Source organism: Dothidotthia symphoricarpi, assembly GCF_010015815.1.
Source record: "Dothidotthia symphoricarpi CBS 119687 unplaced genomic scaffold P153scaffold_6, whole genome shotgun sequence".
NCBI lineage: Eukaryota > Fungi > Ascomycota > Dothideomycetes > Pleosporales > Dothidotthiaceae > Dothidotthia > Dothidotthia symphoricarpi.
The window spans coordinates 306,592-319,874 of NW_022985013.1; the positions used below are offsets into that span (position 1 = coordinate 306,592).

Genomic DNA, 13,283 nt, shown 5'->3' on the forward strand with positions numbered 1-13,283 from the left:
AAGTGATTCGCCTTCAAAAAACGTGCAAACTCGAAAAACAAATTATGAGCAACGACGTTGTTGAATACTGAAGGGCGGTATATCACTTTTTATGAAAATCCATAGTGTCTAAGCAACCAACAAAAAGACTGGTCGAGTCATCACCGCCTTTCAAAGGCTGGGAAATATTATCGGTAGTGAATCGCGACTCGGGAATAAACCAATCCGCGGAAACTTTTACATGAGCGTCATAAAACCCTTCGCTAATTCATCCGTCTCTCATTGGTCAGTGAAGTAGAAATATGACAAAGTCTGCGGGCATAAGGAGGCGAGAGGACGGCTTCCTTTAATGGCCGCCGCCGCTACGGATGTGACCGTTGCTATATCCGGAACATGTTCGCGTGTGTCATGGGCAAGTGCAAGACGAATGGCTGGCGAAGAGATAGCCTCAGCACGAATTGTGTAAGCCGGTGTTTGTGTTCACTGCACAGAGAAGGAGTTTTTCATATATGAGTTCATAAAAATTCAACGCTGTCGTGACAATCTGAAGCCGACTGGTATCCCATGGTCCGCTGGAATAAACCCGCGGATTCGGCCAATAGGATCGTGTGGCACAGGTCTAGAGAACATCAAAATCAAAACTCTACACTAAATGAACTCTAACGTGGGGCATAACACCGACTTGCCGATGCGATTCAACTGGCTAATAGCCGGCCCGACATCCGCGGGTTTATTCCAGCGGACCATGGGATAATCCAAACCAAACGCCCATCTCAATGGCATTCCTCTATCTGACGCTGGCGCCCGACTCGCACTGTGCCAGGAATCTATACATGCCTTCCACACCTTGGTACTCGAAAGGGGTGTGCAGGTCCGTGTCTCCTACCTCGCTGGTGTGAAGACTTTCGTATCCAGATAGCGACTCCGACAACCATGGGTTCTCTTCATCAAGATCCACAAAATCATCAAATCCATTCTCTGAATGCGTCGAGTAGGCATCTGAACTTAACACAGACGGCGTGAGCATGTGTTGCCAGTCAATAATTGGTTGAACATGCTGCCGACCAGCAACGGGCTTCTCAAGAAACGAGCATTCTGAGGGTGTCCTGCTGGAAGCGAAGGGAAATAGCAAGGCGATGTCTGTGCCAACGAAGGCATCGAAATTCTCGTCTTGACAAACCACTCCCCGTTGAACATCAAAATCGTTACAGATCGTCTCCACCGTCTGAGCGTCACAGCCCGGGAAATGTACCTTCAGCGTTGAGTGCTCGTAGGAGATGGGTAAGTCTCCCAGCTCTGATAAACGTTGCAGGTCTGCCAAAACAGCTGCTAGCTCTTTGACTGCTCGGGAAAAGTCGACAGAGAGGATATCCAAAAGGCCCTCGTTGTTGAGCGATTCCTTCTCCTGGACGAAGGAGCCAAAGCCCTTAAATCCGCCGGCGGTCAAGGCCGTGACGGTGGGGTTGATGTTGAAGGTAATGTACGAGCCTGGGGTAGCCTTAGGCACTTTGTTTAGAGTTCGGTTGACCTGGTCTTGCAGAGCAGAGACGGATTTGAAACGTTTCTCTCCCGTGCGTGAATCGATGCCGTTGAACTGCGCCTTCTGGCCCGAGATCAAAAATGCTCGCACTGCCTGGGAAACATTGCTGATGACCTGAGCAGGCGCGGCTGGACCGTGTGAAAAGTATCGAGCACCTCCGGTTTTGCCAGAGCCCCACGCATATCCTCCAGCACTTCGGCCAAGTGTTCCGCCAGTCAGATTCGGGCGGAGAGTCGAGGCAAAGGGTGCGCGTCCGCTCTGCGTGCTGAGAATGGTGCCGATTCGTGACTTGGGAAAAGCTGACTTGTCAAACTTGACGCCTGCAGGTCGGGCGGATGTTGTGAATCGTTTCACAGTGGCGGTGATGGCGCTATGGGTCGTGTACCACCGGCCTTTGCTCTGCTTGAGCAGCGCAATACGATGGACAGCATGTTTCGGGCCATTTCTCACAAGGATTGGTTGCAACTGGGCTTGGGTAGGTCGTGCGCTCGCTGGCAGCTGGTTTTGTATATGCTTCGCAGCATGTCGCCAGGCAGCCCTGGATACGTCAGCGCGCTGTCGTCTACGAAGGATGCTGCAAAAGACTCACTGGAATGTTTTCGCATTCCTGGCTATCAGCGAATGCAAACGCCCCAGAACAGGTGCCATGATGAATATCGTGTACCCAGTACCTACACGGGGTAGTTGGGAGGGGTGAGTCGTGGTTGAGTTGGAAGCGTGGAGACGGGGTAATGCTAATGAGGCGCAGGGTCTCGCCACCCGGCAGTTGCCGGCCGGTCAGTATGACGCTACTCACCCACCATCACATGCTTTGAACTTCCTCGCCAAGGAGATTGTGCATTGCTGGTCATCGAAGCCTTCTGGTCATGTCAAATTCACATGAAATGCATTTCCAGGGTGAAGCGTGGTTCCCAGTCAAATGTTGTAGCTCATTTTCGTACTTTTACAAAAGCCCACCCACACAAAGCCCATACACTTGTCGCTTTTTAGTGTATGTAATACCAGATGCAGCCGGAGAGAAAAGAAAGGATTCTGCGTATCAAAAATACGAATGCCGGTATGCCGAGAGGAGAAGATCTGAACAGGGGAATCGGTAACGGGAGAGCGAACATGCAAAACAGATAAAAGACGCCAGCCACAATGCCATGTCCAATTGCAAACCCTTGGTCAAACGGAAACTAGAGCCAAGTCCCCAAGGTTCCAGAAAGTATATCGTTGTGGTATTTGTAAATCATAAGAACATTTGAAGAAAAAAACCGGGTTGTGTGCAGAAGGTCTATCGAAAACCATCCATGTGCCAACGCCTAGGCACAAACTTTTTGGTGTATTGTTTAAAACGCCCGAATCTCGCCCAGGGTAGCATAAGAGGCAACATAAGCCGAGATGAGAATCGCAATAACAAGCCACGAGTTACTATAGTTCCAGTGAAGCCAGGAGGTCGCCGTCCAGCCAGTCGCTAATACGCTTCCAACTACGAGGTTCAAAGCCGCCGTTACGAAAGGCCGACTGTAGTTGGTTGAAAGCTGAACGGCCATACTTGTCTGTCCCCTTCACCAAATCAACGTAATCGTGAGCCACACGTTGCCGAATAACGCCCTTAGAGGATAACAAAGACTGCCCGTAGAACTTGATCAGATTTGAAAGCCCAAAATCTGTCATGCGATGGCTAGAATCTTCGAAAGCAAGATATCGGAATTCGTCGTACATTCGTGTGTTGAAATTACGGATAAGAAAATGAGACCAAAACTGGTAAAGAACATCCATGTCGTAAGGAGTGGTACCAAAGGGAGAATTTTGACGTTGCTGCAACGCTTTCGATCGCAGATGATGGTATGGTTCGTGAGAAGAATCGGAAGGAATCGAATTAACAGGATCCTCTTGGTCTTTGACCCAATAGAGGCGAACGGGGGTTGGTGAAGTCGATCTGAACGGGCTTGAGATACTTAGAAGGCGCTCTGCAAAATTGCTATCGACACTACCATAGCGTCAGCAAATGTTTCCCATTGATGGTTCCACCAGCATAGACATTCTTGAGCTGAGGCATACTGAGAGCATTGTAAGCTTACCGTTCGGAGGAACCAACACCATAGGGCTCGGATGAGCGACTGGTTCCCTCATCCAACTCTCCTTGTGCGCCATGTTTACTATCGATGGAGCCATTAGAAAAGGTTCGAGAAGTGCAGGAAGGCAAAACTGGTCTTCGTGACTGGTGTTGCTTGCGCACAATGACAGTCAAGTTTTCCAGTTGAGCATCAGAAAAAGAATCGGGTTCTCCACTCACAGCCTTTGTCGGACTCTCGATCGGATGACCGTTGGGAATGACCGTACCATTCGCGTCTTCAGCACTTGACAAGGCCTCCGCCGGTGTTGGTACAGCATCTTGAGCAATCACAGGATGATAGCCATTTGTCTGCGGATACGGCCCTTCGTTACCATACATGTCCATGATGGGCATCACGGGATATTGAGGTAGGCTGGACTGGTCGAATCCGTTGGGTTGTGGGACGGCGGGCTTGTGAAGCTCCTTGGGCCCCTCGTTCTGTGCTGTCTCGGCTCGCTCTGCCATGTTGAGAACCCACTTGTCCCAACCATCTTTACAGCGTAGCCTATCCAGGCCATCGTCGCCAGTACGGTACTCGACAATGCTCGATTGCTGGCAAACGAGCTTGATCATGTCGAGATCTGTCGATAGATGCTTAATGCGGTTGAAGCCAGCAATGAACTCAAGAGACACGAAGCCCTGCGAGTCCATGTGCTTACGAAGGAACATATCCTTGAGCAGGTTATCAACCGAGAAATAATAATCCCTTGCCAATGTTAGCAAGTCCGTTCATATCAGAGCAGCAGAGCACCTACACTTGGGTAGTAATCATGGCGAATAACGCGTGTTGATCCACGCCATAGGGACTGTACGCCAAAGCACCCATCGGCTGCATCATGCTGTAGTCGTATGGGTTAAAAGGCTGCATAGGTGGACCTGGAGGTCCGCCTTGGTAAGTGTATCGGAAAGGATCTGTAGTCATAGACTGCGAACGGTGGCTGTTGCGGAACTTGCCCTGAGGAGCCGGGAAGAAGCTCTCGGGGTTGAAGGAGGTCGGTGACCGTGGTCCCAACGAAAATGATGACGATGACTGGTGGCCATGCCCATGCCCGAATTGATGGCCGTTGGAGTAGCTCCCTCTGGCGCCGCGACCGCCTCCACGAACGCGTTCGCGACCGCCAGAGTATGTACCATAGCGACCTTGCTTGGACGAGTGACCATTGGGGCCATCCTGGAATCCTCGTCGCTCGCCGTCTCCCGAGGTTTCTGTGTGTGTTGATGCGGCAAATCGGCGGTCGTCAGAAGTACCATCCTTGGGTGGCGATCCTCCACCCTCCCTTCTCCGCTCCCCTGCACCAGAAAAGTCGCCCCGTCGACTCTTGTAGGGCTTGTTCGAGTACTGGCGAGAATGGCCATTGCTCTGGTGGTGGCCCTGAGACTCGTCTTTCACCAAAGGTGTCCCAGCCTGTGCGTCAGCTTCAGATGCTGCAAGGTTGGTGGAGCTCGAGGGTTTCTCTCCAGAAGCCGTCGGCACCTGATCTTTTGAGGTTGGGGATGCAGTGTTGCCCGTAGGCTTCGACTTCGGGGATGCGTCCCCTGGAGCGTCTCCTTCGCCTCGCTCCCGCTGTGTCTGATCGCCGTTCAACACAACAGCCGATGATCCGTCCTTTTCGGGTTGTCCGGTACCATTGCTGCCAAAGCTGGTAGGCCTGCCACCGGTTTGTGCTCCTCCTCGGCCTCCAGGTCTCCCACCTCTGCGCGGATTCGCTGCGTTTGGTAATGGCGTATTGAAAACAACCGACGGGGTGTACGGAACTTTCACCCACTCATGCTTGCCGGAGGTCCCAGCAGTCACAACGTCCTTGCGATCTTTCTCGACCTTCTCTCCCTTCCCCTGAGACTTCTTGCGGTCTTCATCCACCACACTCTCCGGTGTTGGCCATGACTCCTGATCACGGTGAGGGGGCGGAGGTAGAACAGTTGACGCTGATCTGGTGTCCTTGTCCAAGGGCCTGCCCTTGACACCCTTCTTAGACTCAACTTCGCTCTTTCCATCCTTTTTGGCTTGGACAGCTTTGTCCTCCTCGTGTGCTTTGTTCCTGCTGTCACCAGCTACAGAGCTTTCTTTTGTACTGGAGTTGGCCTTCTTGGTTGCCGCTCCCGTAGGTCCCTGAGACTGGTTGTTCGCGATAGGGGAAGGTCCCGTCTTGTGCACCTTGGCCTTTTGCTCGTCCGCCCGCAGTTTCCAAATGTTCACGGTTGGCAGGGGTGCCTCTTGGAGGGGCTTGACGACAGCGTTTTTGCCCTTCTTAACCTTCTCCGAGGTCTTCTCTGCCGGCTCCACCGTCTTGTCGACTGAAGTGGAGGCCTGGGACTTGTTGTCCCATGTCGACTCGGAAGATGCAATGGGCTGCGACGACACATCGTCGTCCTTGGTCACTGTGGAGGCGGACAAAGCGCCTAGATCTGGCGAGGATACGCTAGAGGTCTCGACAGACTGCAATGGTTCGGCTGCTTTTGGTGACGTCTGCGAGTCGGTTTCAGGTTCAGTCGTAGGCTTCTCAGTCACGGACTCGCTCTCGGCGTCGTCGGCCCAACTCCTCACCGAGGCGAGGGTGGTAGGTGGAGGCGTGGAGGTGGTATCCTTAGCTGGAGTAGCGGAGCCAGATGTTGGCTTGCTCGCGGGAGCTGGTGAAATGCCCTTTGCGGCTTGCGCGTAGGAAAATGTGGCTGCCATGGCGGCTGTGGGTATACGTCTCAACGATGTGTGGAGTTCGACTAGGAAGGCGTAGAAGAGCGCTGGTCTTTTCGACGGGCGCACGGGGTTCTGCTGACCAGTACTGGCGCTGGTGCTGAGATGTCCGGAGAGGTGCACTGGTAACCTCTCCGCACGTAATACCCTGTGCTGCCACCAAGCTGCGCGTTGAACGTCTGTGGGTTCTTGTTACACGGCGAAACTGCTACGAGCAGCGCGAGTACGATGTGCTACGGAGGGCGTGGAGGAAAGATGAGTGCTTGTCGGAGAAATTCCCGGCGACTGGAACAACGTATGCGGGCTGTGATCTGAGACGTCAGCATGGGTCGGCGCAGCAAGGGTACGGCGGTGCGGTCGCGGGCAGCACAAGACGAGGAGGGGTTTGTAAACAAAAAGTCGAATCGCATGCGCGGGCCGGCACTAGATCCGGGAGGGGCAGGAACGACCGCGGGCAAGAGCCAATGCTCGACATAGCCCAGTACAGAAGCGGAAGGCGAGCAAGAAAGTCGCCGCGCTCCAGACAGGCTCCAGGCGCACAAGCGGGCAGACAGCAAGCGGACGGGAGGCGGCGGGGGTTTGGGTGGGTGTGTACGCGGGCAAGAAAACTGACCTCTGGCACAAGTCTGGACAGACTATTTGGCGGGGCCTACAGTGCACGGAAGCAGCAGGTTCGCAGGAGCGTCGTAGGCTGATCGCGCGGGAGAGGGACGCTGTGTAGCGAGTCGGGCTCCAGGCACTCGAATATCGAGGTCACGGCAGCGAGTCTGACGGGCAGGCAACAACACAAAGCGACTGAGGCGGCGTCCCGAGAGTCGTAGGCGACGAATTCGAGGTAACCGGGGGCCAGTGGACGAATATTGGTTGTCGTGTGTGCGAGATGGAGGGGAGAAAGTCAATCAAGCGGCAAGATTTTGCGGCCCGCACTTTGCACTTTTTTCACTAGACAGAATAGACATCCGAGGAACGCGCTGAGCACGAATCTAAGCAGGGACATCTCCGTCGGCCAAGCCAGGCTTGTATGCTACATGACCATGTGCCTTCACTGTCATGGTTGTGCCGTTTTGCAAAAGGCTAATGGCAATGGCACCGACAGATTCGACGTCATCGAAGACCCCTCATTTGAGGCGCTGCCTGCAGCTTTTCACCATTGCATTTGTTACATAGGCATCTCAGCCACTCCGACTGCACCAAGCTACACCGAAGTATTGGCTGGACGCGTCCTTTGACATTTCCGGGCGTGCGTGAGCGGGCAATCCCTGTACCTACGGAAGAATGGGTTGCGGCCATTGAGCTTCCGAATTCTGCCGAGCATGTGAGCAATATGTCCATGTGCATTGACATTAGCCATGCGCCATGTTGCCATGCCGAGTGGGGAGTTTTGTGGCGTTTGGGCTTGAAAATGCATAGTCCACGCTAGCAAGCACTTCCAGCCCCTCCAAAGGAGCACCTCTGTGGCTCCTTGAGCTTTTGAACCACATCGGTCATGGTCAGTGCAGGGCGGGGCGATAGGCTGTCGTTGACAATCTCGTCTATTTGTTACAGACTGATTTTATACAATCAATAACCTCCCACACTGCCGGAAATCATGTATTCTGTCACAGTCTAGAGGGTAGCAAACTCGATACCGGACTCTCCGCATCTATGGAGGAATTACGACAAGCGTTGTTTGTCGCCATTACACTGCACAACAAGCTCCTCAAATGCTACATGAAGTCCTAAACCTCTTTTGCATCCATAACTAAACACAACTTAGGCTATGCGGTCATTTTCTGCACAAAAGTCAACACGTGCTAACCCTCTTTGTCTGTACCAGCTGCTTCCTGTGCTTGAAAATGACATGTCTAGCACATCGGTGCAATGCAAGGAAACGACATACACATTCTCTGTTCTGACATCTCTGACATCCCGTACCTGACTCTCCGTAGCCTCTTTATCTTCGCCCTGGTCTTGTTCCGCAGAGATCTATGTTGTGTAGGAGATGCAATAACCGTGATGAAAAACTCGCAAGGAGGGTGTCGTAATAGAGGGCAAGGCGCTACAAGCTCCGAGCGAAGATACATCCCTCTAATTTTTCTCCACAGCTGACGGGAATTTGCTGGGAACTTAGAGATTAAGTTTGTTCAAGCTCTTGTTAGCTACGAGATAGTTTTTTGCGTTGAGCAACTTCTTGAGAAAAACTTTCACAAAACCGCGATTCATAGTAAAGTCAGAAGACAGCGTCGTCAATATCAAGGCCTCGTCACACTGGTCGAGACAATAACGGAGTGAGATTGACAGAGTACCTGGAAGAGAACAACCATTTCATTGAAACTGACTAACAATGTTGCCATGGGGTTTCGATATCTCGCAAAGTTGAATGTCATGTCAGTGTTTAGGTGCTTGAATGGTCAGGTCCAAACGTGAGCATCACGGCCAAATCAGTTGCCGGCAGTAGTCATATCATTCACTATAACTACATTGTCTCAATCAGTAATACCACATGTGTTTGGAGGTGAAGAAGTCTGGACGTGGGGAACGGTTGATGAGGGACGGGTAGGGCTGAGCAATGGCCCCTTGCTACTCGCGCATTGGCACTCACTCCCGCGCCGTCTCCGCAGCACCCACCTCATCGTACAGCCACTTGCCCTTTTACACAACCCATTCGTTTGTTTGTACCTTCACACCTCTCACCTGACGACCTGAGAATGGCCGATACTACGTCACAGCCCCCGCCCGATACCGTTATGGAGAACGAGGAGTTGGACCCGACGGTCGAGGATGAGATCAACCCCGACGCGACACAACCTGACGCCATGAACCTCGACGGCGCAAACGACACGGAGCCGCCAGCAACAAACGGAGTCACAGATGGCGCGACGGCCTTTGAAGCGCGGATACCAGCGAAGAAGGACGCCACACTGCGAGAGTTTCTGGGGAAGATGGACGAGTATGCGCCGATTGTATGTTTGCGTCACCCTGCACGTGCAGCGAGAGACATGCATGCTAACAACAGCCTCAGATACCCGATGCGGTCACCAACTACTACTTGACACGTGCCGGTCTACCACCCCCACCTCAGACGTCGCAGCATCTCGCTCGCCTCCTTGCCCTTGCGACGCAGAAGTTCATCGCAGACATCGCCGCCGATGCATACCAGTTCTCACGCATCCGGTCATCCAACACTACGAGTAACAATCCTATGGGCGGACTAGGAGGTGCGGCAGGACCGCAGGGTGCGGCAGCCCCAGGTGGAGCGCAGGGCGGGAAGGACGCTGGTGCAAAGGCGAAGGACTACAACCTTGGCATCGCGCGTCCAGGTTTTGGAGGCGGCGGCCAGGGTGGAGGTCAAGGACGCACTGTTCTGACTATGGAGGACCTGGGCATGGCAGTGGGCGAGTATGGCGTCAACATCAAGCGCGGCGAGTTCTATCGGTAGAGGTTTCGGCTGGACATTTCGATTAAACTTTCAGGCGTTGGGGCGGTTTCACAGGCGCATGGTTTTACACAGACATTGGGCTGATCACATTTGTACGATATGAGTACATTTTTTGGCTTCCAAAAAAACCATTGATACCCGAACTCCCATCTGATGCAACGCGATGCCAACCTTTACCTGTTCTTCGTCTGCTTGTATGTGAAGTTCTTCCGGGTTCTGCCAGCCTACTGTCAGCCGTGACACCCCCGTCTTGCGCTCTGCAGCAACTGAGGGGCAATATGGACAAGACGTACGGCGCAAATTCCCCCAGCTTGTGGCCGACCATATCCTCTGTGATGGTGATGTCTAGATAATTCTTGCCGGTGTGGATCTGAAACTTGAGGCCGACAAAGTTTGGCAGGATCGTCGCAGAGCGTGCTTGCGTCTTGATCGGAATCTGTCGCTCTCCGGGCTTCGCACGTGCTATTGGGAGCCTTTGATCTACTTAGCGAGATGTTCGTTCGCGGAGTGTTGGAGAGACAGGAAGACTGACGGGACGATGTTGGGTCCTGCGCACGAGTTAGCAAGCCCGCTTTTTGACACCAGACAAAGCACGATACCTTACCTTTCCAGACCGATCGAGAGCAGAGCGCCCGTGTGGATAGCATTGCGACGTACGGCGTGGATGGTGAGTCGGCAAATGATTCCCGATTTTCCCGTCCATGTCGCGACCACGTGAGTTGGTGTATCACGCTAACGGCTCCATCGGCGCGTCGCGAGACGGTGAATGTATGCCTAGTTCGACATGATATGCGCTTTTTATGAACAAGGTTGCAGCGTGGGTGAAATCAATACTGTACCGCACATACAACTTCTCGGCGTTGCACTGTAGGAAGCTCACCTGAACATCTTCCCAGAATTAGACCCCCACTATGCCGCCACGAAATCGAGGCCCGCAGCGAGGTGAGCTTCATGTACACCAGATCAGACACTAACTAGGCTGACGATATATACAGGCGCAGATACTATACGAGTTCTTATTGCTACAGACAGCCATGTCGGATACAACGAACGCGATGCAAACCGCAAGGACGACAGCTGGAAGACGTTCCACGAGGTCATGTGCTTAGCAAAAGAGCATGATGTGGATATGGTGTTACATGCGGGAGATCTCTTTCACGAGAACAAGCCGTCGAGGAAGTCAATGTATCATGTTATGCGATCGCTGCGTATGAACTGCCTGGGAGAGAAGCCATGCGAGCTGGAGATGCTGAGCGATGCCAGCGAGAACTTTGGGGGGATCTTTGACCACGTCAATTACGAGGACGAGGACATGAATATCGCCATCCCCGTATTTGCGATACATGGCAATCATGACGACCCATCTGGCGAGGGCTCGTTCTCGCCGTTGGACCTCTTGCAGGCGTCTGGTCTTGTCAATTATTTTGGGCGTACTCCTGAGGTCGACAAAATCGCAGTGAAACCAGTCCTACTGCAGAAAGGGCGCACAAAGCTGGCGCTCTATGGTCTGAGCAATGTCCGAGATGAGCGACTCTTCCATACGTGGCGCGACGGGAACGTTAAATTCTTCCAACCGGGGACTCAAAAGGACGAGTGGTTTAACGTGATGAGCGTTCATCAGAACCACCACGCACATACGCCTACCAGCTATCTTCCCGAGAACTTTCTGCCAGATTTCATGGACCTTGTCGTATGGGGTCATGAGCACGAATGCTTAGTTGATCCCCGATACAACCCTGAGATGGGATTCCACGTCATGCAGCCTGGGTCTTCAGTGGCGACGTCTTTGATGCCCGGGGAAGCAGTACCGAAGCATGTCGCAATACTCAACGTTACAGGCAAGGAGTTCACAGTCGAGCCAATTCGTCTGAAGACTGTTCGCCCCTTTCTTATGAGAGAAATCGTGCTAGCTGAGGAAAAGGAGATCAAAGACAAGGAAATCTGGCGAATGACAGATAACCGAGCCAAGATCACCCAGTATCTCAACCAAGTCGTGGAAGACATGATTGAAGAGGCCAAGAGCGAATGGCTTGCGCTTCAGGACGGTCGAGATGAGGGCGACGACATCGAAGTTCCTCTGCCCCTAATCCGATTACGCGTGGAATACACAGCTCCACAACCTGGCGAGTTTCATTGCGAAAACCCACAGCGTATATCGAATCGATTCCAAGGCAAAGTCGCCAATGTAAATGATGTGGTGCAGTTTCACCGCAAGAAGAAGCCAGTGACCCGTAAGTGTCATGCCAATTTCTCGGTGATTTGTCTCTAACATAATACAGGTGCTCTCAAGAACAACTCCGAAATGCCCGATGAAGCAGTATTGGCTGAGATAAGCCTCACCAACGTGAAAGTAGACGAGCTAGTGAAGGAGTTTCTTACCGCACAGTCTCTGACGATCCTACCACAAAATTCATTTGGAGACGCCGTTTCTCAGTATGTGGATAAGGATGACAAGCATGCTATGGAGATGTTCGTGAATGAAAGTCTTGCCAACCAGTTGAAGCACTTGATGGAGGCTAACGAAGTCGACGAGGCCGAGATTATCAATGAGATGGAGCAGCATAAAGCGAAACTGGAAACTATGTTCGAATCCGGTCAGCTCAAGAAGACTCGAAGGTCGAAGCTCAAACCTAAACCCAGCTCTTGGGACAGCGATGAGGAAGGGCCATGGGGTGAGCAACCGGGCGCGCTCATCCGTTCTGACAACGAGAAAGATGACAACGACGATAACAGCCTGGCCTCCGTTCCTGCAAAGAAACCTGCCGCACGAGGCCGCGGAAAAGCAGCGGCTACTACTCGGCAGACACCAGCAGTTACTAAAAAGGCTGCCACAGCTGCTACCGCTGCTAAGGGTGGACGCGGAAAGAAGAAGGTTGTTGAAGAAGAAGAGGAAGATGAGGATGGTGATGCAATCATGATTAGCGACGATGACGAAGAGAGTGCGGACAACCTCTTCGTAAGGCCAGCACCTAAGACCGCAAAGAAACCCGCTGCAACCGCAAAGGCACCATCAAGAGCGAAGTCGCCCGTGAAGAAGACAACAACTACTACACGCACACGAGCACCAGCCACAGCCAAACAAACGACGCTAAACTTCTCGCAACCATCTTCACAGCGCAGTCAGCCCACGCGAGCTGCTGGAGCACGTGGCAAAAAGGTTGCTGAGCCGGTAAGTAGCGACTTCGCTAGAAACGGAATTGTGGATATCTCGCTGACAGTTAACATAGAGCGACGACGAGATTTCTGATGATGACGATGCTTTCGAGTCGGTGCCGACGACACGAAGTACGCGTAGAAGATGAAAGCGTCCCAAGGAGACAGCAAGCCGGACAAAAGTCGATTATTGATGTGGTACCCTGGCAGCTATTACACCAAATTTAGCTCCCCAAATCGTACCCATTGTATGTATAGCGCAGGCGTTCGGATCATACATGAAGGTCATCTTCGAATTTGTTTGGAGCGTTTCTTACGATTCCGAGTTTTCATGTTCCATAGCCTTCAAAAGTCACCTCACTTTCAAATTTGTATGTTCTTGTTGTTCTTGTGATACGCT

At 52.5% G+C, this 13,283-nt stretch overlaps 5 protein-coding genes across 5 annotated transcripts; 2 read left to right on the forward strand and 3 right to left on the reverse strand.

Moving 5' to 3' along the window:
- Positions 1-272: 272 nt before the first annotated feature.
- P153DRAFT_192551 (uncharacterized protein) lies at positions 273-2,276 on the reverse strand. The gene is made up of 3 exons (XM_033662442.1): positions 2,109-2,276; positions 752-2,057; positions 273-546 (listed from the first exon to the last, which is right to left on the reverse strand). The coding sequence occupies exons 1-2, from the start codon at positions 2,165-2,167 to the stop codon at positions 767-769; spliced, it is 1,350 nt and encodes a 449-aa protein (XP_033525710.1). The 5' UTR covers positions 2,168-2,276; the 3' UTR covers positions 273-546; positions 752-766.
- Positions 2,277-2,932: 656 nt separating this feature from the next.
- Positions 2,933-6,297, reverse strand: P153DRAFT_355135 (uncharacterized protein; the record flags this gene model as incomplete). Its single annotated transcript, XM_033666556.1, has 3 exons — positions 2,933-3,494; positions 3,586-4,326; positions 4,376-6,297. The coding sequence occupies 3 exons, from the start codon at positions 6,295-6,297 to the stop codon at positions 2,933-2,935; spliced, it is 3,225 nt and encodes a 1,074-aa protein (XP_033525711.1).
- A 2,616-nt stretch (positions 6,298-8,913) lies between these two features.
- P153DRAFT_335552 (transcription initiation factor IID, TAF10 subunit) lies at positions 8,914-9,898 on the forward strand. Its single transcript, XM_033665660.1, has 2 exons — positions 8,914-9,254; positions 9,314-9,898. The coding sequence occupies exons 1-2, from the start codon at positions 9,000-9,002 to the stop codon at positions 9,728-9,730; spliced, it is 672 nt and encodes a 223-aa protein (XP_033525712.1). The 5' UTR covers positions 8,914-8,999; the 3' UTR covers positions 9,731-9,898.
- A 5-nt stretch (positions 9,899-9,903) lies between these two features.
- Positions 9,904-10,377, reverse strand: P153DRAFT_383439 (ribosomal protein S19/S15; the record flags this gene model as incomplete). Its single annotated transcript, XM_033670233.1, has 4 exons — positions 9,904-9,946; positions 10,024-10,203; positions 10,263-10,278; positions 10,335-10,377. 4 exons carry the CDS (start codon positions 10,375-10,377, stop codon positions 9,904-9,906), a joined length of 282 nt encoding a protein of 93 aa, XP_033525713.1.
- Positions 10,378-10,508: 131 nt separating this feature from the next.
- On the forward strand, positions 10,509-13,244 carry P153DRAFT_311635 (DNA repair exonuclease). The gene is made up of 4 exons (XM_033664809.1): positions 10,509-10,672; positions 10,726-11,961; positions 12,010-12,899; positions 12,958-13,244. Exons 1-4 carry the CDS (start codon positions 10,642-10,644, stop codon positions 13,030-13,032), a joined length of 2,232 nt encoding a protein of 743 aa, XP_033525714.1. The 5' UTR covers positions 10,509-10,641; the 3' UTR covers positions 13,033-13,244.
- Positions 13,245-13,283: the final 39 nt, after the last annotated feature.

What these genes read in the sequence shown, in the direction of transcription:
- P153DRAFT_192551 (XM_033662442.1), bottom strand. Translation starts at nt 2,167, where the DNA reads ATGGCACCTGTTCTGGGGCGTTTGCATTCGCTGATAGCCAGGAATGCG. An exon ending in AGGAATGCGAAAACATTCCA is followed by an intron (nt 2,058 to 2,108) that starts GTGAGTCTTTTG and finishes TGACGTATCCAG; the next exon opens with GGCTGCCTGGCGACATGCTG.
- P153DRAFT_335552 (XM_033665660.1), top strand. Translation starts at nt 9,000, where the DNA reads ATGGCCGATACTACGTCACAGCCCCCGCCCGATACCGTTATGGAGAAC. An exon ending in TGGACGAGTATGCGCCGATT is followed by an intron (nt 9,255 to 9,313) that starts GTATGTTTGCGT and finishes CAACAGCCTCAG; the next exon opens with ATACCCGATGCGGTCACCAA.
- P153DRAFT_311635 (XM_033664809.1), top strand. Translation starts at nt 10,642, where the DNA reads ATGCCGCCACGAAATCGAGGCCCGCAGCGAG. An exon ending in CAAGAAGAAGCCAGTGACCC is followed by an intron (nt 11,962 to 12,009) that starts GTAAGTGTCATG and finishes AACATAATACAG; the next exon opens with GTGCTCTCAAGAACAACTCC. An exon ending in GCAAAAAGGTTGCTGAGCCG is followed by an intron (nt 12,900 to 12,957) that starts GTAAGTAGCGAC and finishes CAGTTAACATAG; the next exon opens with AGCGACGACGAGATTTCTGA.